The following is a 24,853-nucleotide window of genomic DNA, read 5'->3' on the forward strand; positions in this document are numbered from 1 at the left end:
AAATGTATTCGGTCTTTTTTTGCCTTGCCGAGGAATCAATGTTTAGAACATTTAGGAGCGACGTCCCCAAGTCCAGGCGCTGGCATGCTAATGAAGAGCTGCCCCCATGTCACTGGAGCATAATGATCCCCCTGGAGGGAAACCTAGAGATCTACTCTCCCTCCCTCCCTGCTGCTGAACACACACAACCATATACTGTACAGACACACTGACGCACCACCACCGACTTCTGGTCCTCTGCTGCTCTTAGTGTTGCTATGTACAAATGATATTAATAAAAACAAATCTCTTTTTTAATACAAGTGGAAAGTGTATTTGTTTATCAATTTGGTGAAATGTACAGTAGTTACATTTGAACAAAGAAAAAAAACGTTGGCGTCTGCAAGAGACTAGTACCAAAAAAAAAAAAGCATTGTTTCTTGGAAGCGCTGCACCCAACCTGCAATTTTAGACAACTTAGGTCACACCCGCCTCCATTTGATTTTCCAACAGTCCTCTGAAGCCGCTACTGTTCCAGGACCAGTTCTCTGCCATCACAGATGGTGGAACTTGCCGGTTGCTGCTGCAGTTATTGGGAGCAGATTCTTTTTTCAGTTGTTCCTGGAAGTCTTATTATTCCCATAGCTGGAGCCCCGGTCAGCCTCAGTCTGGCCAACCATCCAGCGAATGCTCATTGAAACTGAAGAGATTTAGAAACAATGTTGTCAATAAAGGTACAGTCGGAGAAAACAAGATTGAGATCAAAAGGTGTTGAGCCACAGAACAGTCACCACTTTCACTTTCCTGACATGGTCTGAAAGTAAAACAAAGGAATACCCCAAATTAATTCCATGATCAATTTTAACCCCAACCTCATTACTTCAAGAACTACAATTATTTTTTCTAACTAGACAAAAATCAACAGGGAAATTCTATCGACAGGTGTGTCGTCTACCCCTAAGTTGCTTTTTGATAGTAATTGAATACAGCATTACTATGTACATTGTGTACAGACGGATCCAAATAAGGTATGGCATTTTGACTAATGTACCGATGTATATTTAATGTGGAAACAGCCACACTATGCCCTTCATGAGCCCATGCTGTATTGATGCTTAACCCTTTCACCGCCGCACTACCAAATGGTTAACCCTTTCACTGTGACAATACACAGGAGGTTAACCCTTTCACTGCCCCACAGCAGCAGGTTAACCCTTTCACTGCCACACTACAGAAGGTTAACCCTTTACTATCACACCACCGACGGTTCCGTCGGTGGTGTGATAGTAAAGGGTTAACCTGTAGTGTGGCAGTGAAAGGGTTAAAGAAATGCAACTACTCAAATAGATGAATAGTGTAATCTATGTACTTAGTAAGTTGTAACAAGGACATGCTCCCAGGACAAAACTCATTACTTTGTCCTGACCTCGAAGGGAACTTTCGAGGTCAAAGCTGCTACTTTACGGAATGTTGACAAACAGGAAGTGGTTATTGGACACTGAGGTAATTAGGACTGGGCATTAGGTTACGTTCAGGGTGGAGATGAATACATGAAACCCACCTGCAAAGCAGACGACCAGAGTGACCAGGTTGGTGACGACCGAGCCAGAGCTGATCTGACGCACCAGCAGCAGACCCAGAGTGTACAGGAGCAGGCAGGACCAGAACAGCCAGTTGATCAAGGTCCATGGTCGACGCGGTGGACTGTTCACCGGGCCGGGGAAGCGCCCCGTCTGGGAGTAATTCTCCTGGAAGCCGTCCTGTGGATACATACACAAATTAAAAAACGGAAGATGACGCCAGAGCCCTAGTTAGAAACCGTTTAGCCAGGTTGTTGCGCCTTATTTCAGCCTCCTTGACAAAAAGTTGGTGGCAGCAAATATCTAATGCCATTGAAAATAACAATGACCGAAGACTCCTGTAGGGATGCACCGATCTGACTTTTTCAGTCCCAATACCTGGGTTTGGGTATCGGCCGATACCCATTGTTAAAAAAAATATATATATATTAAAACATATTTTGTTTTTAAGAATTGTAAAAGGATCACAAGTGTGTTTTGATTTGTTGTAAACAAAGACAAAATAAACATTAATTCAATTAATAAACTGTATGCCTCACTGTCACTGTGTGGAAGAGACTGGGATCATTCTTTTGTGCAAGGCAACATCAGGCTTGACTTAATACATTACTTTCCTAACTTAGTGAAACTAAATGTAACAAATTAACATAGATATAAATGTACTGAATTGTTATTTCTTATTATAATATAAAATTAAATAAAAAATCCGATTTTTTCTTCTTTTTTCCAATACCCGATCCAGCTATTTTAGTGATATCGGCGGCCGATACTGATACCAATATCGGATCGGTGCATCCCTAGTCTTCTGACAAATTCAGGCAGACCTTGTAAACCCTCACATTCTACCCATTCACTCACGCACAGACGGCGGAAGCAACCATGCAAGGTGCCAACCTGCTAATCAGGAGCAATTAGGGGTTAAGTGTCTTGCTCAAGTACACTTCAGGCTCGTTTGAGATTGGCGAGCGTGCAACAAGATGGTATATTAATACAGTGTATTCCACTACAGGTATATACTGTGCAAGCCGAAAGTAATCTCAAACAAGCGTTTCGACACGCTGCCCGGGAGATGCGGGAATCGAACCGGGAACCTCTGGATTACCAGACGGCTGCTATACCTCCTGAGCCACTGTCGCCCCATAGAACACAATGGCAGAGGTGCACAAAAAACCTGTCCATAGAAATGTGAATGTGGGATAAGGAAAGCCCTCTGACCTTCTCCTGGTAGAGCTTGTGCAGCCAGGCAGCGCATTCTGCCTCATCCTCTGGGATCGACTCAAGAGGGATCCTCCTGCAAGCAGAAGGAGAGGTCAGATATTATATTACATAATTACAGAATATTAATAAAAGATTTCCGATTATGTTAGTCGATTTATGCTTACACAGCCTAGAGACGGGGGTGGGGGGGTCATATAATTAAGGATTTCTTTCTCTTTTAAAACAAAGAATTGAATACTTAATTTCAGTACCTTACATACAAATCGGCATGATACTTTTTCCCGTTGAGAACTCCCTTCAAGGTTGGGACTTCGTTGTTCCTGAAGTTCAGTGTGGAGTCATACACTGCCGCAACTACACACACAGGACAAAGGCAGTCACCATGAGGCTAACGTGAACCGTACAACTACACACAGGACAAAGGCAGTCTCATGAGGCTAAGGTGAACTACACACACAGGACAAAGGCAGTCATCATGAGGCTAAGGTGAACCATACAACTACACACACAGGACAAAGGCAGTCATCATGAGGCTAAGGTGAACTACACACACAGGACAAAGGCAGTCACCATGAGGCTAACGTGAACCGTACAACTACACACACAGGACAAAGGCAGTCATCATGAGGCTAAGGTGAACTACACACACAGGACAAAGGCAGTCATCATGAGGCTAAGGTGAACCATACAACTACACACACAGGACAAAGGCAGTCACCATGAGGCTAAGGTGAACCGTACAACTACACACACAGGACAAAGGCAGTCATCATGAGGCTAAGGTGAACTACACACAGGACAAAGGCAGTCATCATGAGGCTAAGGTGAACTACACACAGGACAAAGGCAGTCACCGTGAGGCTAAGGTGAACTACACACAGGACAAAGGCAGTCATCATGAGGCTAACGTGAACAGTCTTTGATTAACAAATGCCAATGAGGCACTGCATGGTGACAGCCATCTCTTTCTCACAGGCATCTAGTTCACAGACTTTAATATTAAAGGAAATATATATATTTTTATAATACCGTACTTTTCGCACTATAAGCCGCACCTGACTATAAGCCGCAGCAGCTAAATTGAATGATGTGTACATATATAAGCCGCACTGGACTATAAGCCGCAGGTGTTTTAATGTTTAATTACCATATGTAATTAGCATTGGGACACAATACTGTCGGACAAATAACAAGAATTAACTCATTTACAAGTTGTATTAAGTTTAGCAAGTAAGGGAACAGATAAATAACATTTCAATGCAGTCAAAAAAGCAATATTTAGATTTTTACATTTTCGGGTTTGGTCACGTCGAGTCACATATAAGCCGCAGGGTCAAAAAATGGGGAAAAAAGGTGCGGCTTATAGTCCGAAAAGTACGGTATGTTATTTTCTTCTTTAACCGATACTTGTCACAATCTGGAGGGAAGGCTTCCTGTACCGGTAGTTGAATTTAATAAAAAACAATGCTTTCATTCAAAATAGTTGGTTATTAAAATCAGGGTTTCAGTGAGGAATGGCAACATCCAAGTAATTTTTCAGGTAGCTGAATAGGACAAACGTAGAAACTAGCGCCTGGCCGATATTAGACTTCACAAACGTAGAAACTAGAGCCTGGCCGATATTAGACTTCACAAACGTAGAAACTAGAGCCTGGCCGATATTAGACTTCACAAACGTAGAAACTAGCGCCTGGCCGATATTGGACTTCACAAACGTAGAAACTAGCGCCTGGCCGATATTGGACTTCACAAACTAGAAACTAAAGCGAAATGGCAGCGATTAAGTGTGGAAAAAGCTAATCCATATCCGATATGGGAAACTAAATAGGCCCATCTGGGAAAATAACCTTACATTAATACATTTTGTGGTGAATTAAGCAACAGTGTACTTTCTAAGCCAATAGGTCTACAGGAGAATCGTGAAAAATAAATGGTCTCAGGCTGTCTGTTGTTCACATCCCTACTTTGTTTACAATGGGACTGAGAGTACAAACCATTTTAATCCATAATGTGAAGAAATACAGGTTCAAACTGAAGGTATCCGTTTTAACTAATGCCATATTTAATTTAATAATAATTAATAAGAGGGTGTGTTCTCACCTGTTCCTCTGAGGTTTTGTATGGTGACCCAGAAGCCTTTGGTCCTGGGCAGTAGGTGATGCTTCAGTTTGGGCAAGCCTTTGCTCTCGGCCACCCGCATGCTGATCTCGTGCTTCTCTGGTGTGAAGCGTGTTCCCTCACAGAAAAGCAAGAACTGGACCCAGAGAAGGCAAAAATATCATTAAATAAGTATTATGTTTCAAAATACTTACAAAGCATGGGGCCACATGTCAGCCACCTCACCACATTTAAAGCGACCACGAACTTGAGGCTGAACCAGTATCTCATTGGAATCCTTTTAGATGGTATATCTAGTTACAGTGGAAATGTAATTTTGAGTGCAAGATCAAGCTAATAAAACAACATTATGAGGGAAGGCTAAAAAAACATGCGTTTATTATTCGTACCAAGAATTCCACAGTTTAGCTAGTCCCCCAAGAAGTGTGTGTGTGGGGGGGGGGGGGGGGTATTGGTATGTATATTATGTACATGCTTTCTATTTTGTTCTCTTTTATTATAATTATGCTATTTAAATGTTATTCAGTTTGATCTCTTTATTTGCAATAATAATCCTACTCAGTTAGTAGTGTGAACGTTTTATTTTATTATTATGTTTTAGCAGTGAGTAACCACGAGACAGCTATTACATTTTCTTCTGCCAGCTACCATTCAGAGGTCCTCTTTAATTGGCCTCTGGAATTCTGGCTTTTATGTTTTCTTCTATATATATATATATATATATATATATATATATATATATATATATTTGTACATACGTTTATAAATTTTTCTTACCCTTTTAACCTATTATTTCATGTATTTTTATGACTTATTATACTCTTGTTCCACATGCTCATCTAATATATTATGTTCCCCTTAATACATGAGCAGCTACAACCTATAGTCAATGTGCAAGGTCTAAACTCCGTCTAAACAAAGAATGTTGATCTAGCTTTTTTTTTATTATACACACTTAAGAGATGGACATGAAGAGATTTAACAACAAATTCTATAAAGTAATTTCATACTCTTGTGCATCAAACAAATCAAAAGGAGTTCCAATAATTAAAATGAAACTTAATGCTAAGATTGGAGTCTCTACTGGAGACGGGACGGGAAGATTTTGCTTGGCCCATTTATGCTCCTAATGTTTTTGACCAAGCTTTCTTTGATGAAGTGAAGACTAAACTGCTCGACTTCCCAGATATAGTTCTTGATTTGGCAGGTGACTTTAACTTATTAGGTGGACCAATTATTGACTCAACTAATACCAACAGCCTCCTCATACTTTCCTTCATGAATGATTTAAACATTATCGATGCCTGGCATCTAAGAAACACAACTATTAAGGACTTTAATTCCCCTCACCATCATTCATTTTCACGAATTGGCTACATTTTCATTACATCATCTTTTAAAAAATATGTCTCCAGTTTAGTCTTTCTTCAGATGCTTCTGTCCAAACAATCAGAAGAATTCCATTGATGCCATAAAGAATGACTGGCAATGGGTGCTCTTCCTTCTCAAATTAATAAAAAACTTTACCACATTTTATTCCAAATTATATTCTTCAGAAATCCAAACAGTTAATGCTAAAGTGTTGTCCTTGAACTTGCCAAGATCATCTGAAGAGCCATCAAACAAACTTGAGTCACCCATCACATCGCATGAACTAAAATCTAAATCTCCCGGGTTACCTGTTGCTTTGTGTGATGTACATTCTACTGTACATTCCCTGGATTACTCGCTGGAAATTGGAACATTCCATAGAGATCAGAAATCTACAATCTACTCACTACTAAAGAAGGATAAAGACCCTATGGAATGTTATAGGCCTCTATCAATTTTGAACAGTACAATTTAGTACATCCTGATCCAGCCGGTTTCATTAAGGGCAGTCTAGCCTTGGATAATAATATAGTCTTCTACATGTTATAGAATGTGCCCCCTTCTCAGCTGCAACCTTGTGCGGTCCTTTCTTTGGACGTGGAAAAGGCTTTTTGACCGTGTGGAGCGGGGCTATTTGTAGGGGTGGGAATCACCAGTTTCATCATGATACGATATGATATCGATTCTTTGGACAACGATACGATATTTGCCGATATCACAAAGTCTCTCACGATACAATACGATACGATTAGATTCAGGTGCCTGCGATCGATATGAGATGATATCATATGCCCATTTAACACAATCAGTAACATTTAGATCAACAAAAAAAAGGTAATGAAAATATCATTTGACATTTGTATTTTTGAGCTCTTCCAGACATTTAAAGGAAAATCAATCTATTGTTTTTAATACAAATAGACCTCCTGTTCACTGTAAAGTGCCACGTTTTTATATATTGAGCTTTAAACTTTAAGCTACATTTTTTGGAACTCAAAACTCACAACCTCCCTCTCCCAAACCGTTCCTACAACAATTTGTTGATGTTGCATGATCATGTATAGGCCTACATTTATTATGTATTATATTGTTTATGTTTAAATAACATTTAAACATCAAACTCCTCTGACCTCATCTGGTCTTTCCAAAGACTCGCGCACACACACACACACACAGAAAGGGAGAATGCTATGATGTAACATCTACACACACGGAGCTACTGCTGTTGTTCTTGGGCGGATATGAGACTCGCCACAGGATTTTCAAAATAAGAGTATCGATATGAATCGATCTTATTACATCGCATCGATCCGATTCGATTGTTGATAATTACATCGATGTATCGATCTGGATCGATGTATCGTCCCACCCCTAGCTATTTGTAGAGTCTTATAACGTTTTAGTTTCAGTCCCTCCTTTATTAGAATGGTTCACAGTACACTCTTTACAGCGGTCCCCACTGCACGTGTTCAAACTAGCCATCAGTGTGCTCCCGAGTTTGAGTTTGACTAGACAAGGTTGGCCTTTCGCTCAAACCTTGGCACAGGCCATTAGTCAACACCAATACATCCTATTTCAATTAAGGGTACCATACACAACATATCTCTCTATGCTGAGGCATTTGGTTGCATTTGTCCCAATTATGGTGAATACATTCCTCATGTCCTGGGCCTTTATGCAAAATTTGGAACATAATTCTGGTTATAGAATTAACTGGACCAAGTCAGTTTTGATGCCCTTAACTCATTCAGCGCAGGAGCTATATGGCTGAATTAGGTCTAGATGGCCAGCGCTTTAATCAATGGGAGGACGGGGATATTTGAGAGTGCTTAAAATATATCTTAAATTATGGCTATGTGTCTAATACGCCCGTCGCTTATCAATGAGTTGCTTGCAGTCAACATCTACGAAACAGATTGTTTTTTCATCGGTACAGTTCCGTTTTATACCGTTTTGAAAAAGAGTATAGTTTTGGTGATTTCTAGTAATTCCAGAGAAAGACGCGATAATAGCCCTTTAGTGGAATACACAAAACACATAATTTTTTGGCTGATTTATGAAGTTTTCAAATAAATGCTAGATTATCGATAGTATATATGTCCTCATGCACGATACAGAAGCGGGCTGAAAAATCGCTTATCCGTGCATCGGTCGGCGCCAACAGCACGCACACACACACACACACATTGTGATCGCTGTGAAAAAAACATCCGATTAACCCAAGTTTGGTAACATAGAGTCCTTACCTCACATCGGATATCCTGCAAAAAGATTAATCCAATTCCTGATCGCCATTCCAAATATTGATCGCGTTTATTGATCCAACGTTATATATCCAAAACACATAATCCACGCTGCTCCCAGTCCCCCCAGTCAACGTGGTACAACGATACTGCATGCCCGAGAAGGAAAACCTGGACCGGACTTTTTTCTTTGATGCACAGTCCCAGCCAATCCAATCCAATGATGTGCAATACCATCCGGGAGACGATAGGCGGCGTATTTGCCCTTTTGCGAGCTCAGACCCATTCCCAACGATAACATCAGGTTGGATGGATAAATGAATGGATATCGCCAATAAAAGAAATAACAATTAAAACCCGACTATACTCGTGATTGGCGCTCAAGCGTCGGCGAGTTAACCAGACTATACTCGTGACTGGCGTCCAATGAGTTAAACATAAATATACAAATACACATAAACATTCTGTATTTGTAGATTATGTATGCGTTTATGTATACCTACGTTTATATATGCAGATTATGTGTATAAGTTAATTATTTACGGTGTGTATACCCATGTAGATACATCCATGTATACTGTACAGCTATATAATATGTAATCAGACGTTTGTGTATATACACACATTCCATTCTAAAATGTGCCATTCACCATTTACAATTACATGTATTATGCATACGAATACCATGTGTATATAAGTATACGCTTACACCCAGGGCCGCCTCAGGGGGTGTGCGAGCAGTGCGGTCGCACAGGGCCTCGCGGGAAGGGGGGCCTTTTATTTGTATTTTTTTTTGCGAGGCCCCCCTTTCCGCGAGGCCCTTTTTCATCACAGACCTAAAATCTAGTTTTGCTGATATGCTTATATATTTCACATTAGACACGTTTGTAGAATGTTCCTGGCTCTGCGGCTCTGCAGCAGACATACTCACTATTGGAGCTCTGCAGCAGACATACTATTGGTTTCAACGAAGGGAGGGGTTACATCATGTGTACGCCGGCGTGCGTCAGCTACGTTTGACTATTTCGCGCGTGCAGCTTTGGAGGTTATGCTTAGTTATGCCAGCCAAAACGAAGAGGACGGTCATTCGGCAGATGGACTGAAGATGAAAGTTGTTGCATGTTAGACAGTTCAGTCAGGCTAGCCATGTCGGCTTAGCTAAAGGCAGGGACAGCCAGTTAGCTTTAGCTACGTTATAATATCGAGTGCTAACGTGTGGTTCAGTCGGGATAGCCATGATGATGTCGGCTAGTAGCTAGCTTAGCTAAAGGCTAACTAGCGTTAGCTAACCTAGAGAGAGCGCGTGCAGCATTGTTATGCCAAGATGAAGAGGACAGTCATTCGGCAGATTAACTTAGTCAACTCCACGCGGTTGTCTCCATCCTCTTGGACGTTTGGTGAGTTTTGAATGCACTCTATTCTATTCCCGCTGTGGATATATCTCTCCCGCTCTCTCGGGAGCCAAACGGGCCGGCTAGCTGTTGTAGTAGCTAACGGTGTGTGGCCTGGTGTCAGTACCTGGCTACTCTATTTGCAGTTAGCCTATTTAGCTGATGTCGGCCATTGGCTCCTTGCTACTTTGTTTTCTCTGGTATAGACCCTCTTCTCTTTGGATTTAAGTGTTGATCTTTGTCCTTTTGGATCTATGTATATTCATGTTGCCTTTGTGAAGTTATCTTTTCCTTCCGTTTTGTTCTTCCATTAAAAGTTGAATATCCTTTAGGGGCTCATCTTTGCTTATCTCTCTCATACATGCTCTCTCTCCAACACACACACACAGACATGCTCTCTCTCTCTAACACACAAACACACATGCTCTCTCTCTCTCTTTCTAACACACACAGACATGCTCTATATCTCTCTCTAACACACAAAATGACATGCTCTCTCTCTATATTTCTCTCTCTTTCTAACACACATATACATGCTCTCTCTCTAACACACACACAAACAGACATGCTCTCTCTCTTTCTAACACACACAGACATGCTCTATCTATCTCTCTCTTCAATTCAAATGGGCTTTATTTCACATTCTTGTATTTCTCTCAGTAGGTATGGGAGTTTTGAGTTATTGTCGATGTTTTCAAAGTCTCTTTGGGTGTTTGCAATTTGTGGGAAGTATGTCTTGGTATAGTGGGCAGGTTGTTAAGAAGTGGAGCTTGGTTTCCACCTCATCTTGTGTGCAGTGGGTCTGTCTTCGCTTGGGAGCCAGGTCTGCCTATGGCGGCCTTTCTCGATGGCTAGGCTGTGCTCGCTGAGTCTGTACCTAGTCAAGGATCTTCTTAGTAGTGGGTCAGTCACAGTGCTCAGGTATTCTGCCACTGTGTACTCTCTGTTTAGGGCCAAATAGCATCTCTCTCTCTCTCTCTCTCTCTCTCTCTCTCTCTCTCTCTCTCTCTCTCTCTCTCCTCTGCTCTGGTGGAGGGTCAGGGGCATTGCCGGGTCTGTGCAGCGATAACACTGTATATTGACTGTAGAACGGGAGCTCTCTCTCGCTATATGTTGACTGTATCATGCCCAGCCTCGGGCAGCGCTATTATTTAAGAATATGTTGACTGTATGAAAAAAAAAAAAAAAAAAAATTATATATATATATTTTTTTAACCTTTTAGGGGGGGGGGGGCCTCGCGTTTAAATCTCACACAGGGCCTCGCATTTCTCCCAGGCGGCCCTGCTTACACCCATCTACCCGCTTGTTACAAAAACAATTGTTAAAAAAAAAAAAAGATAAACAGGCCTGTAGGAGTCACTACTGCAACGACCAGGACTCATACCCCACCGGCTTCCCACCCGTGAAAACCAGCCAATTGTGTTCGTAGGGACGACTGACCAAGCCGGAGGTACCACTGTCGGGAACTGAACCCGGGTCTCTGCGGTGGTAGGCGAGCGTTTCGACCTCTACACTACCCAGCCACCCCTGAGAAAAAAGCCTTTGCTCGAAACCTCACAACGGCAGAAAACAAAAGTCCTTTAGAAACGGGAGCCGTGTGGTGTGTAGATATCTCTGTTCCAACTCTGCAAGGTATTTTGTGATCCAGCACTCATCCTAGTGGACACTGGGATGCACTGATCTTTTTATCGTTTTAAAGATGGTAAGGATGACCCAGAGCACCCAGGGTGCTGATTATACATGTGTATTTTCTGTTGAGAACACTACAATAGAATGAAGCTCATTTACATACAAAAAAAGAAAACATGTTTTCTGTGGTGGGTCCACAAAATCAGTCTCCCATTCATCGTCAACAGAGCAGCTCCAGACATCAAACGTTTGGGTATTGATTCTCTGGTTTCTGGCTTTAGGAGAGAGTATTTCAGCGTCTTTGGGTTCTTGAAAAGCGCTTTATAAATTAAATGTATTATTATTATTAGTGGCTCATGTTCACAAATACTGACCAAACTTTCCTAGGCCATGGAAATAAATCGGAATTCTTCATTTGGGTGGTGTTCCCCTGAAGGCCACCAGACAGTTCCGATATCATTATCAACCACAATGACTTTAATATGATAGTGACGGCTGTTTTAAGTCTTACCCAATAGTTCACTGGGTAATCCCGCAAGTTCTGAAGACTCTTAGCAACCGTCTTCTTGTCCTCCTCCCACTTCCTCTTACAGAAGACAATCTCCAGGAAGTACCACATCCAGCCAATCACAGGCATGTATGCTAGCTCTTTCTTAGCCATCACCTTGGAACTCTGGAAAAAGTTGAAATGACATGCTTGCTAAAAAGGGAGTCATGGTTGACATTAAGAAAAATATACACACACACACACACACACACACACACACATTCATCCCAAAATCATACCACGACTCGTGGTTTCATCTTACCCCAAGAACACCGAATCTCTCGCAGAAGGCCCAGCCGCACATAAAGTCAATCTCATATCTGTGGTTGAGAATGACAATAGCGTTCTCTTTCCCCAACAGCGTGTGACACGTCGGGTCTGTGTAGAGTGTGCACTCGGTGCCAGACCACCACTCAAGGACAGCCACTGTCTCTGAGAAGGACAAACGTACACACAAGGATGTAAATGGTTGAATTCTGGTTCAGACCTGGTAGCAATTCTAGAAGATAAACCTCATGACAAATTTGAGGGTTCTCCCTTTGATTTCTAACTTCAGGAGAGAGTGGTGAGTGTTCTCAAATATTGACTGAATCCTGGGGCGCAGGAAGAACTGGGATCCCCTTTAAAAATAGAACAACTATTCATAGTACTCCATTGCAGACATCTTGCTCTGCAAACAAGTAAGTGTAATCAACTAGCCTGTGATAATTATTCAATGACAACCGTGGCCAGTAAGCCACGTGGCATTGTGCCATATTGGTTGGTAAGACATGTCATAAGAATACAGTACTATGACTTGGTTCACAGGAATTTCCAAGTTTTTTTTGGGTTATTTAATGATAATGGCAGGCTGCTGTAATTAGGTAAGATACACAATAGCAGAAGAAAAGGACATGCAACATGTCAAGTGTTGTGTGGTTAATTTATTTTGTGGTGCTTCTGTCCCGATATTGTGGCTGGCAAGCTAAAAGCAATTGGTTTTGATAGTTCATCAGTGAGCTGGATGCAATCCTACCTGGAGGGGAGAGAACAGATGGTGGAGGTAAACGGTACCCTATCCCCCCCCCCCCCTCCCAGTGAGCTGCGGTGTTCCACAAGGAAGCATACTAGGACTGTTACTGTTCCTAATATATGCAAATTACATGTCATCAGCTCTGAACTCGGCAGAATCTGCACCTGGCTCGCTGATAACAAACTATCATTACACCTGGGTAAAACAGAGTCCATTCTCTTTGGATCAAATAACAAACTCAGCAAGGCCAACGGCTTCTCTGTTACAGTGGGTGACAATATTGTCACAAGGAAAGATGAAATTACATACCTGGGCTCCATCTTAGAGGCAAATATTTCCTGTGACAAAATGGCAACCAATGTAATCAAAAAAGTCAACCAACGAACAAGATTCTTGTACCGGATCTCCTCTCTGGTAAGCAAGAATACCCTGAAGACTAACAGGAGCACTCATTCAAGGGTACTACGACTATGCTTGCACCTCATGGTACCAAAGCACCTCAAAGGCACTAAAAACAAGACTACAAACATCACAAAACAAACTGGTCCGACTACTGCTTGACCTTACTCCTAGAACCCACCTCACCCCTGCCCATTTTGACATCCTAGGATGGCTTAGAGTAGACAACAGAGTACAGCAGCTTGCAATGGGCCTGGTCTACAAGATACACTACACCACTAAGGTACCCATGTACATGTCATAATACTTCCCAAAGGTCAGTGAATTCCACGACCACAACACCAGAGGGAGCTCCACAAATCATGTTCAACCCAGATTCGGCTCAAACAAGGGACTAAACATGTTTCGCAATTATACCACAACAATGTGGAACGCCCTACCCACAGCTGTAAAGGAATGAGATTCCCTACCCACCTTCAAAACCGCCCTCAAAGAGCACCTACGGGAGGCTGCAATTCTAAACTGGCCCCCGTAAATGTCCAAACACACACCCACCCACCCACCCCCCTCCTAATGTACAGTTTCTTCCCCCTCGAATGTATATATTTTCTTTTAGGATCTCTGTTAAACAGTACTGTATACTTGTATGTCATAAATGTAACAGTACTGTATAAGCAGGGAACAAACTTAACTTTTTGACTTACCAGCCATTTGGCTAGTAGATTTTTAAAAGTACCAGCCGGGCAGATTTTTTACTAGCCAAAAATTATAAATAGCTTTTTAGTATATCGCCATGTGTTATTATTACATATAATACTCTCATATGCTATTTTCAATTAATATCATAAACAACATAAGGAATATTAGCATAATTTTGAGTGGACTGAAGGAATGAGTCAGTGTTAATAGTTTTAAATGCAAATAATGTATTGAAACATAGAAGTGTTTTAACCATGTAGTGTAGCACTTTGGGATCCCAGTGAACAAAAAGTGCATTACAAATCCAATCTATTATTATTATTATTATTATGTGTGGCTGCCGCCCTGGCGGACATCTGTGCTCTACTGAGTGAACCTTTCTAGTCTAGAGAGAGAGCGCTGATTCCCCGTAGCTGAACAGGGTTGCATTTTGTCAACACAAGTTGGAACCCTGGAGGAAGCGATATAAGGAAACTAATTGCTCCGCTAATCGCTCATGTTGACCCCGCCCCCAAGTCGCTCTCCGCTCGCTCACCGATCACCTTGAATCGAGCGCTCCCCGCGTCACATCGCTCGGCAGATTTTTTTTTTTTTGGAGCATGGTGTAAATTAGCTCAAACTACAACAGTCTACACCCCCTGGGCCCCTTAACAATTGTTTGTATTGAGCCGCATTGTAATTGTACCCATTCTCCAATGTTAAATAACGTTGTTTATCCATTCACTAGCTCTATTAAGCGATGATAGCTAGCCTAGCCACAATGCTATGGTCGCTGCCATTAACGTTAGCATGTAAGCTAACGACAACAATGGCGTCAAAACAGGATGTGAGTGACAAAGCCTGAACAGGATATCACAGGTTCACCCTTCTCATTGGTTGAAAATGGCCTTCACATCGCCATCTGTTGCTTTGGCATTGTACTACATGTATATTACATCAGTGTTAAACCACTGTGAGCGGCCTGGAGGGAGTGGATTGAAGCGGAGGAGAAGCGGTAGATGCAGTGTATTTTGTTAGCCGCCAGGTGGCGGGCAGACCTTAAATTCTAATCGCCAAAGAATAAATCTACAAGCCAGTGGCGCTGGGCGTGTAACTATTTTGTACCCTGACTGTATGCATGTCGTGTATGTCATATATGTTATGATGAATTGAAAATGGGGGACCCTGATGTAAACAAGACAAAGGTCTTTCTCTGGTCTGCATCCCCTTAACAATTGTGTGTATTGAGCCGTACTGTATTGTACCCATTCTGCAATCTGTTCATAAAATGTTCAATCAATCAATCAATCAATACCACCTCCATCCTGGGAGGAAGACCAGACCCAACAACAGGTGGTCACAGCGTCAGCCAATCGGTGGGCGGGAGGATACTCACGGCTGGAGATGCAGTAGGCCAGCAGGCAGTTGATCCTGCGCGCCAGCTGCTTGCTGAACATCCACAGAGGCAGCGTGCAGAACTGTAGCAGGTTCACCATGAGGCCGCTGAACAGGAAGACGTAGCATATGAGCAGGTGACACAGGAACTGGCCTTTCAGCCGCTGCAGGAGGCCCATGTCTCTGTTGGGACACAGAAAATAATTTTTTCAATTCACTCTGTGGAATGGAGTTTGTCAGATATCGAGCACATAAATAAAAGGTTTGATTATGATGATGATGATTCACCATTTGAAAAAACGTGACAATCTCTTTCAAAGTGGTTGCTGGTGGCAAGTAAAACTCACATTAGATTCAGATTATTTTAATGGCACATGTACATACAGTCAGAAAAAAACGTGAGATGCCCCGTTTTTCCTGGCTCCTCAACCGTAGTCAACAATCTATACAAACAAACTATACAATACAAGGTAAAAAACAGAAAGACAATTTTATTATTCTATAGTGTAAATATAGTGTGTGTTCAGCGCCAGAGGTCGCTATGGGCGTATGGCCGTTGTGTGCCAGCGCTCTGTTCAATGGGGATAAATTCCAGTGTTTGCAGTGCTAAAACTTAAAACTATATTAAATATTATAGCTAGGGATGTCCCAATCCGATCGATCAGAAGATCGGGATCGAAAAAAGAAAAAAAGAAAATCGGGATTGTCACGTCTTAAACTCATACTGAGGCCTTAGTTTTGGCTTTAAATTGCATATTTATAAATGCATCATTCATTTATTTATTGTCACACAGAGCAGAAGAATTTTGCCAAAACAAACGCATTTCCTTTGATTTAATTATACATCAAATGATTTATGTCAAGGATGAGGGACATCCACTAGTTGCAGAACTTGCAGTCACCTGATTTTTACAGACGATGGCGCCATTGCTCTCATGAAGCAGCAGGTTGGAGGCGGAGTTTTTAGATTACTCCGGTTGCAATGCCTCGCTTGAATGAAGTTAACTTTTCACCTGGATAACGTCAACATTCAGGGTGAATGTAATGTGAGAAATTGGGATAGGAAAAATAAAAAAAATAAAATAATTATCGGATCGGGAAAGATCGATATCGGTAGATACTCAAAATCACATGATCGGGAGCAAAAAAATGTGATCGGGACATCCCTAATTATAGCTATGGATCTAATAATAACATAGTCGATTGTCAGTGAGTTTCTTCCGGTCAACATGCAAAAAACAGATAATTTCTTCATCCATACATTTCCGTTTTATACCGTGGTGAATACGAGTATAGTTTTAGAGTGTTTCTGTGTAATCCCGGGAAACAACGTCAAACAGCGTTTTACTGCATTTCATTATAAATCGTGCCATTTCTCGCCTGGATCAATAATCAATCTGAAATCAATGCTAGATTATCGGTATTGTTTCATCATGCATGCAAGAAAGGGTGGGGGGGGGGGGTCGTTTTTCTATACTTCGATCGCCACCAACGGGACACAGCCCACACACACACCGCAGACACACGCTCCGATCGCGGGGAAACAATTATCGGATCAATGCAAGATTGATAACATATAGTCCTTACCTTGTCTATGATGTACTGCAAAAATAATAATCCAATTATCTGATCGCCATTCCAAATACTGATCATGATCGTGTGTCCAACGTAATCCAGCATTGAACATGAACGGGGGGGCGGGGACCCTCGTCGATGCCATCCCTATAAGCGATTGTCTTGCCGGAGTATTTAGACCCCGCCCGCACGCCGCAGCTCGGCCCCGAAAACAAACCACATAGTTTCAAATGGAGTGCAATAGCGGCCAGTCGGCCACAAGGCGTTAGGCGGCGGTATTGGCCGTTTGTGCGATCTCAGAGCCATTCCCAATGATAACATCAGGCTGGATGGATGAATTATGAATGGGTATAGCCAATAAAAGAAATAACGATTAAAACCCGACTTTTCTCGGGTTTGGCGCTCAAGCGATGGCGAGTTCACCCGACTTATCCCGGGTCTGGCGTCCAATGTGTTAAGGTGCTTTTGTGTGTGTATGCTCGTGTGATCATTTAGAGTCCGTCCATCGGTAGTCTGTTTGCCTGGTGGAAGTACTGTAACTGTTCAGTGTTTGTGACAGTTATTGGTAGGGATGCACGATAATTATCGCGTCATCCCAATAAAAGTATTGATAGCTCCGATAAAAAAAAAAAAAAAATTAAATTTTTTTTTTTTTTTTTTTGTAACTCTTTTCTTTTCACGTCAACGTTCACACGCACAATATACGCTTACTTAGGATTTTACTTGATTCAACAACAAAGCAGTCGGGGCAATGGCAAGCCGAAAACGGTTGAAAATGTGGTTATTTGAAGCTTGGATATTTTTTTTCCCACAACTGAGGTAGGTAGATTACATTTTTAGAGACTAAAGTACAGAAAAAAGGTACCGTTGGGTACCGGTACCGTATCGGTTCAAATGTGAACGGTAACCCCATCCCTACTGACAAAGCACAATACCTGTTGGTTTTTAGTTCACTCATTGTTCAGGGAAACACATTGTTAATGACATTGACGGATTGTGAATTTTGTGATTGACTCAAATTATATTTATTTGGAAAAATAAATATAGTCACTTTATTTGAAGAGTCAAACCTGTTCTCTTGGCTTTGTTTTGTTCATAGTAGTAACGCTCATGTCATGATAAATCTGGTTAGGTCAAAACTACAGGAATATACATAAAAAAAAAAAACTATAATACAATAAATATATATATCGGTTATCGGTATCGGTCTTGAGGAGCAGAAAGTTATCGGTATCGATATCAAAAAATCTATATAGTGCACCCCTAGTTATTGGCCATGCTGAGTCCTTTCTCAGCACAATCCATGCCGTTCATTCATACTGGACACCCGCAGCTCTGCCTGGTCAGCCACAAACTAATGCAAAGGGGTCAATCTCTTGTCTGTACAAGCCGACTGAACGTAACTGAAATCTACTAGGAGAGCACCACTGTGGAGTAGATTTCAGTTACGTTCCGTCAGCTTGTACAGACAGGAGATTGACCCCATTGAGTTAGCTTGAGGCTAACTAGCCGCAGCTGGTATGAGGAACAGCATGAATACCAGCATGGACAGCTGGTATGAGGAACAGCATGAATACCAGCATGGACAGCTGGTATGAGGAACAGCAAGCCATGAATACCAGTATGGACAGCTGGTATGAGGAACAGCAAGCCATGAATACCAGTATGGACAGCTGGTATGAGGAACAGCATGAATACCAGTATGGACAGCTGGTATGAGGAACAGAATGAATACCAGCATGGACAGCTGGTATGAGGAACAGCACGAATGATGAATTGAAAATGGGGGACCCTGATCATGTAAACAAGACTAAAGTCTTTCTCTGGTCTGCATCCCCTTAACAATTGTGTGTATTGAGCTGTACTGTGTATTGTACCCATTCTGCAATCCGTTAATAAAGTTTTCAATCAATCAATCAAAGCATGGACAGCTGGTATGAGGAACAGGATACTACATTTCTATTCGAGTTGGTTGTTTTATATAATTTGCCCGACTCTAGAGTAGTTACATAGAGAGTATCCAGTTTCCCTAAATGGCTTGTATTCCCCAAACTGTGGAGTAGAATTAGCTGCAAGCTTGCACCCTGCCATGCCCCATAGTTTTAATTAGTAATGCTGACGTTTTAGGGAAACTTTTGTCTGGTGGAGGAAAATAATATATTTTAAAAAGAAACGTGCGTCAAAGCATCTCTTTAAGACCACCCACCCGCATTGTAACTGTGATTTCTCTTTTTTCTTTTTTATCCACTTTTTCTCCCATTTTCTATATTTTCTCCCATCCCAATTTCGTCTCATCCAATTCAACCCTCCCCTGTCACGAACGCTGTTTCTTGCCTCCCACAAGCCGGCTGCAATGTGGACTAAGCCATACATAGCGCAAGTCCCCTCCGGTACTTGAGGTAACAGCAGTCGCATCTTTTCACCTGCGCAGCTCGATCTCTCAGTGGCGAGGAGTAACGCGTGGGAGGCTCACGCTGCCCCCGACACTTCCTGATTCTACTGCGCAGGCACACCAACCGACCTGTAGGAGTCGCTGTCCACAACGCCCGATCCCCACCCATCAGTTTCCCACCCCCTAATACGGCCAATGTGTATTAGTACGGACGACCAGCTAAACTGAAAGCAAATGTGGAGAGCTGGGCTCGAACAGGCAAGCCCAGCGTCTCCAGATTTTGTGGCGAGCGCCTTGCCCACTACGCCACGTAGCCGCCGTAACTGTGATTTCTCATCAGATTTGGCACAGAAACTCAAGGCCCAGTGTCGTGCGCAGTGCCGCAGTTACAGGTTCAGTGCCTTGCTCGAGGGTTCCATAGAGATATACCAGCTAATCCTCTCTAGGCCATCCATCATACCCCAGGATGTAGGCTAATCATTTAGATTCTGTACGGAGGCACCAACGCCGTCCATTGCTACCCAGCGACAGCAGACCAATACCGGGCTAAAAGATCAGAGAATCTCAGCGTCAGAGATTTGCGGCTCAATGCTAGAGAATCTGATTGCAAGAAGAGTCATGTGTAGCAGGCCAGCAGCATGTCAAGAGATATATCAAAGCAAAACACCATGATCCTAAAGATCACGTTACATTTCTCCCAATGGAGAAGAATGGATTATATTTTAAACCATTTGTCCCAAACTAATACTGTTCAGTAAAGAGTACAGGCTGATACTTGAGGTTTAGGACTCTGAATTGGTATGGGCAGTGGAAAGTGATATATATTATGGGTGCATCCATAATACTTCAGAAATGTACATTTAGTTTAGAAAGAATCATGTCCTGGCATTGAGCTCTGTACCAAACAGACAATATCTCTCGACAGACAGACACAGACACACACACCTCTGGTTGGTTGGATGGATAGATGTATGTGGGTAGGCAGGCATTGGACAGCTAGGCCAGTGTTATTCCAGGCTGTAACAGCATAAACAGCTGCTTTCCCTGCTAAAAACATAAAGCCGTCCTTTCACTGGACTTGTCCATCTCCTTCTCTCCGGAGCTGAATGGATCCTTTGAGGATAAACTGCCTGATTTAAATGAGACCCAAGCAGTGTCCTCTCCACACTGACTGTAGCCCAACACACACAATGACCTCATCATTGGAGGGTCTCTCACTGTAGCCCAACACACACAATGACCTCATCATTGGAGGGTCTCTCACTGTAGCCCAACACACACAATGACCTCATCATGGGAGGGTCACTCACTGTAGCCCAACACACACAATGACCTCATCATGGGAGGGTCACTCACTGTAGCCCAACACACACACAATGACCTCATCATGGGAGGGTCACTCACTGTAGCCCAACACACACATAATGACCTCATCATGGGAGGGTCTCTCACTGTAGCCCAACACACACACAATGACCTCATCATGGGAGGGTCTCTCACTGTAGCCCAACAACACACACAATGACCTCATCATGGGAGGGTCTCTCACTGTAGCCCAACAACACACACAATGACCTCATCATGGGAGGGTCTCTCACTGTAGCCTAACACACACAATGACCTCATCATGGGAGGGTCACTCACTGTAGCCTAACACACACAATGACCTCATCATGGGAGGGTCACTCACTGTAGCCCAACACACACATAATGACCTCATCATGGAGGGTCTCCACACTGTAGTAGCCCAACACACACACAATGACCTCATCATGGGAGGGTCTCTCACTGTAGCCCAACACACACATAATGACCTCATCATGGAGGGTCTCTCACTGTAGCCTAATATCTGGCATTTTGTGAGTCTGCCGAGAATGTTAGCGCTCCCCCTTGTTTCAATCCCAATCCAATCTATTTTGTTCGATATATTTGTCGATTTAACACAAGTAGAGTATACAGATCTAAAGAAAATACGTCGTTTAGTTTTATAATTGTATTTTTTTTTATCAGATGCAAGATAAACTATATTGGCCATCTGCCCCCTTGCTCTCTAAATATCAGCCACTGATAAACCCATATAGGTCAATCACTGTGCATAGATGTTGAAATCCATTGTTCTGCTTAAACTAGAAATGGAGATTAGTGGTAAATCAAGATAAAACACAAATAATGCATTTGTCTGTTGTTTTGGTTCAATACATGGACCAATATACATATCGTGGCCCGACACTGCTGGATGATGAGCACATGACCTGTAAAGAAGCCAGTGTTCTAGCTCAGCCGGTGGGCAGAGCACTGTGATCTGTACTGATTAACACAAGTTAAACAGTGTGGTCATCTGGGATTCCTACCTTTTACACAACTCTATGACTCATGTGTGTGTCCGGGCGGTGTCTGATCATTATGCTTCTGATGATTGGGGTTGCCATGGATATTTAAGGTGCACCACTGTGCATCACAGAGCTATTCAATGTCCACAAACTGAATTACTTCCGTTTACAAATGTCAAATGCTTCGGCTTTGAAATAGACATGTGAAGGTAGGTCTGATGGGAGACTTACAAAAAGTATATTTAAAATGGGACATTTCACATGGTCATCTTTGGGCTAACGAGTTGAAATCCTTATTTTATGTGAACGATTTGGCATTCATTTTCCAGAACAGATTCAATCAACTAGATGCTGTTATTTGTGTGCATGACACTGAAATAAAAGAAAAAATCAGTTAATCAACTAGACGGTGTTATTATTAATGGTTTGGCAGTCAACCGGTGAAGGTTGGGTGTGTTAAAACATATTACATATACAAGAGCCTGCCAGGTGCCACCACTCAACCAAATCTACAAGATATTGTAGCCCAATCCCAGTAGGTTAGCAGTTAGACCTGTTGAACCCTGACCCCAGGAAGCGGATTTATTATAGGTGTGCCCCTGCATATATAGTCATGGAACTTTTGGCCATAGTGGCTATTGTGGAATCAGAATTTCAACATGCAGTTACCCTTTTGGTGTGGTGTGGTGTGGGGGGGGGGGGGGTCGAAATAAATCTGATTGATGAGGACAGATTGGTTGTTGTAAAAGTGGGAAGGAAGGGTGACAATCTTACCTTACCACGCAGCAAAAAAACAGACTGACTGACTGAATGAATGAATGAAAACTTTATTTAACAGATTGCAGAATGGGTACAATACAGTACGGCTCAATACACACAATTGTTAAGGGTATTCAGACCAGAGAAAGACTTTAGTCTTGTTTACATCAGGGTCCCCCGTTTTCAATTCATAGTGACTCGTGCTTAGTTCCAACCCATTATTGTTATGTTTCTGGGGGTTAGGGTGAAGAGGACAGTAGTAGCAGAATACAAACTCAAATCTTGTAGTTTCCTTGTGCAAACCAAGGAACTAGCCTATGGGGTTTTCATTGGTTCCTTCGCACCGCCCCACTGTCGCTTAAAAGAACAACACGCAGAATACACACGCCTTTTAATACATCCAACTAAAACTTGAGAGAATGAACTAAGCATTTAATATTACTTGCCTCTTTTGCTGTCCAGGCTGAGATACTTTCAAATCCGAGCAAACTGTGAGAACAAGACCATTCTTCTACACTACATGTTCGTGATTGCCTCTGATTTCAACGTTCTTCCACCCCCAACCACCTTCCCTTGACGAGTTAAAAACACCTACTGTACTGTATGGCTCAGGAAAGCCACGCCCGAACACGAGGATGGGCGATGTGGTTGAGCCAGTGTGGGTTGGGCAATGTTTCCTTCTAGAGCCCACCCCCATCCTTTACTTGGTGGACAGCACTCTCTACTGGTGATTTATCGTAAGTGCGCATCTGGGAAATACTCCCTCATTAGAAACCCTTAAAGGGGAATTGCCACCCATTTTGAGAATTCACATAATTATGTTCAGTATTTGTGAACACACATACCACTCGCTCCTATCAGAGAGATAGAGAGAACTGCGTCACGTCGTTTTGAAAAGTGGTGGGGACACTTTTTCTGATTAAAGACAACAACATTTTATATCATATCCATTGATTGATTGATTGATTGATTGATTGATTGAAAACTTTATTAACAGATTGCAGAATGGGTACAATACAGTACAGCTCAATACACACAATTGTTAAGGGGATGCAGACCAGAGAAAGACGTTCGTCTTGTTTACATCAGGGTCCCCCATTTTCAATTCATCAGGACATATATGACATACAGATAGACAGTACTGCTACATCTATACATTTATGACATACCAGATTTGCAAATACAGTACTGTTTGTGATACAAAAAGAGTCAAGAAAAGGGAGTATATACATTTGACGTAGAAACTGTACATTGGAGGAGGTTGGGTAGGTGGGGTGGGGTTGGGTGGGTGGGGGGCTGTACATTGGAGGTTGGGTAGGGGGGACACACACTGTACATTGGAATACTGACAAAGCCATACTTGGTCATTTACTGTACAACTGGGTTAGGACATTTGTAGGGGCCAGTTTCGAATTGCAGTCTCCCGTAGGTGTTTTTTGAGAGTGTTTTTGAAGGTGGGTAGTGATTCACATTCCTTTACAGCTTTGGGTAGGGCGTTCCACATTGATGTGGCATAATTGCTAAACGTGTTTAGTCCCTTGTTTGAGCCGAATCTGGGTTTAACATGATTTGTGGAGCTCCCTCTGGTGTTGTGATCGTGGTATTCACTGACCTTTGGGAAGTATTTTGACATGTACATGGGTACCTTGGTCGTGTAGTGTATCTTGTAGACCAGGTACATTGCAAGTTGCTGTACTCTGTCGTCTACTCTAAGCCATCCTAGGTTGTCGAAGTGGGCAGGGGTGAGGTGGGTTCTAGGAGTCAGGTCAAGCAGTAGTCTGACTAGTTTGTTTTGAGATGTTTGTAATTAGTTTTTTAGTGCCTTTGAGGTGCTTTGGTACCATGAGGTGCAAGCATAGTCGTAGTACCCTTGAATGAGTGCTCCTGCCAGAGTCTTCAGGGTATTCTTGTTTACCAGAGAGGAGATCCGGTACAAGAATCGAGTTCGTTGGTTGACTTTTTTTATTACATTGGATGCCATTTTGTCACAGGAAAGATTAGCCTCTAGGATGGAACCGAGGTAGGTAATTTCATCTTTCCTTGTGACAATATTGTCACCCACTGTAACTGAGAAGCCGTCGGTCTTGCTGAGTTTGTTATTTGAACCGAAGAGAATGGACTCTGTTTTGCCCATGTGTAATGATAGTTTGTTGTCGGCGAGCCATATGCAGATTTTCCCTAGTTCCGAGCTGAGGGCTTTTTCAACCTGTAACTTGTTCTTGTCAGAGACCAGCAG

The 24,853-nt window shown here is 42.4% G+C and overlaps 1 protein-coding gene across 2 annotated transcripts; it reads right to left on the minus strand.

Moving 5' to 3' along the window:
* Positions 1-326: 326 nt before the first annotated feature.
* agpat4 (1-acylglycerol-3-phosphate O-acyltransferase 4 (lysophosphatidic acid acyltransferase, delta)) lies at positions 327-23,204 on the minus strand. Of its 2 annotated transcripts, XM_084321681.1 has the most exons (10): positions 23,064-23,194; positions 16,464-16,574; positions 15,563-15,744; positions 12,340-12,509; positions 12,042-12,203; positions 4,878-5,031; positions 3,029-3,131; positions 2,775-2,850; positions 1,541-1,739; positions 327-679 (listed from the first exon to the last, which is right to left on the minus strand). In XM_084321681.1, the coding sequence occupies exons 2-10, from the start codon at positions 16,496-16,498 to the stop codon at positions 591-593; spliced, it is 1,170 nt and encodes a 389-aa protein (XP_084177807.1). In that variant the 5' UTR covers positions 16,499-16,574; positions 23,064-23,194; the 3' UTR covers positions 327-590. The 2 variants fall into 2 exon arrangements, with proteins under 2 accessions (XP_084177807.1, XP_084177808.1); XM_084321682.1 differs by lacking the exon at positions 16,464-16,574 and having other exon boundaries at positions 23,064-23,204.
* Between the last annotated feature and the right edge of the window lie 1,649 nt (positions 23,205-24,853).

The sequence above is a fragment of the Notolepis coatsorum genome (assembly GCF_963971535.1).
Source record: "Notolepis coatsorum genome assembly, chromosome: 9".
Taxonomy (NCBI): Eukaryota; Metazoa; Chordata; class Actinopteri; order Aulopiformes; family Paralepididae; genus Notolepis; species Notolepis coatsorum.

Bases quoted from the DNA above. Each gene is read 5' to 3' on its own strand.
- agpat4 (XM_084321681.1), bottom strand. From the start codon at position 16,498: ATGAGAGCAATGGCGCCATCGTCTGTAAAAATCAG. The intron at 12,510-15,562 runs GTGAGTATCCTC...TGTCCTTCTCAG, and splicing joins GGCCTACTGCATCTCCAGCC to AGACAGTGGCTGTCCTTGAG. The intron at 5,032-12,041 runs GTAAGACTTAAA...CTCTGGGTCCAG, and splicing joins ATTACCCAGTGAACTATTGG to TTCTTGCTTTTCTGTGAGGG.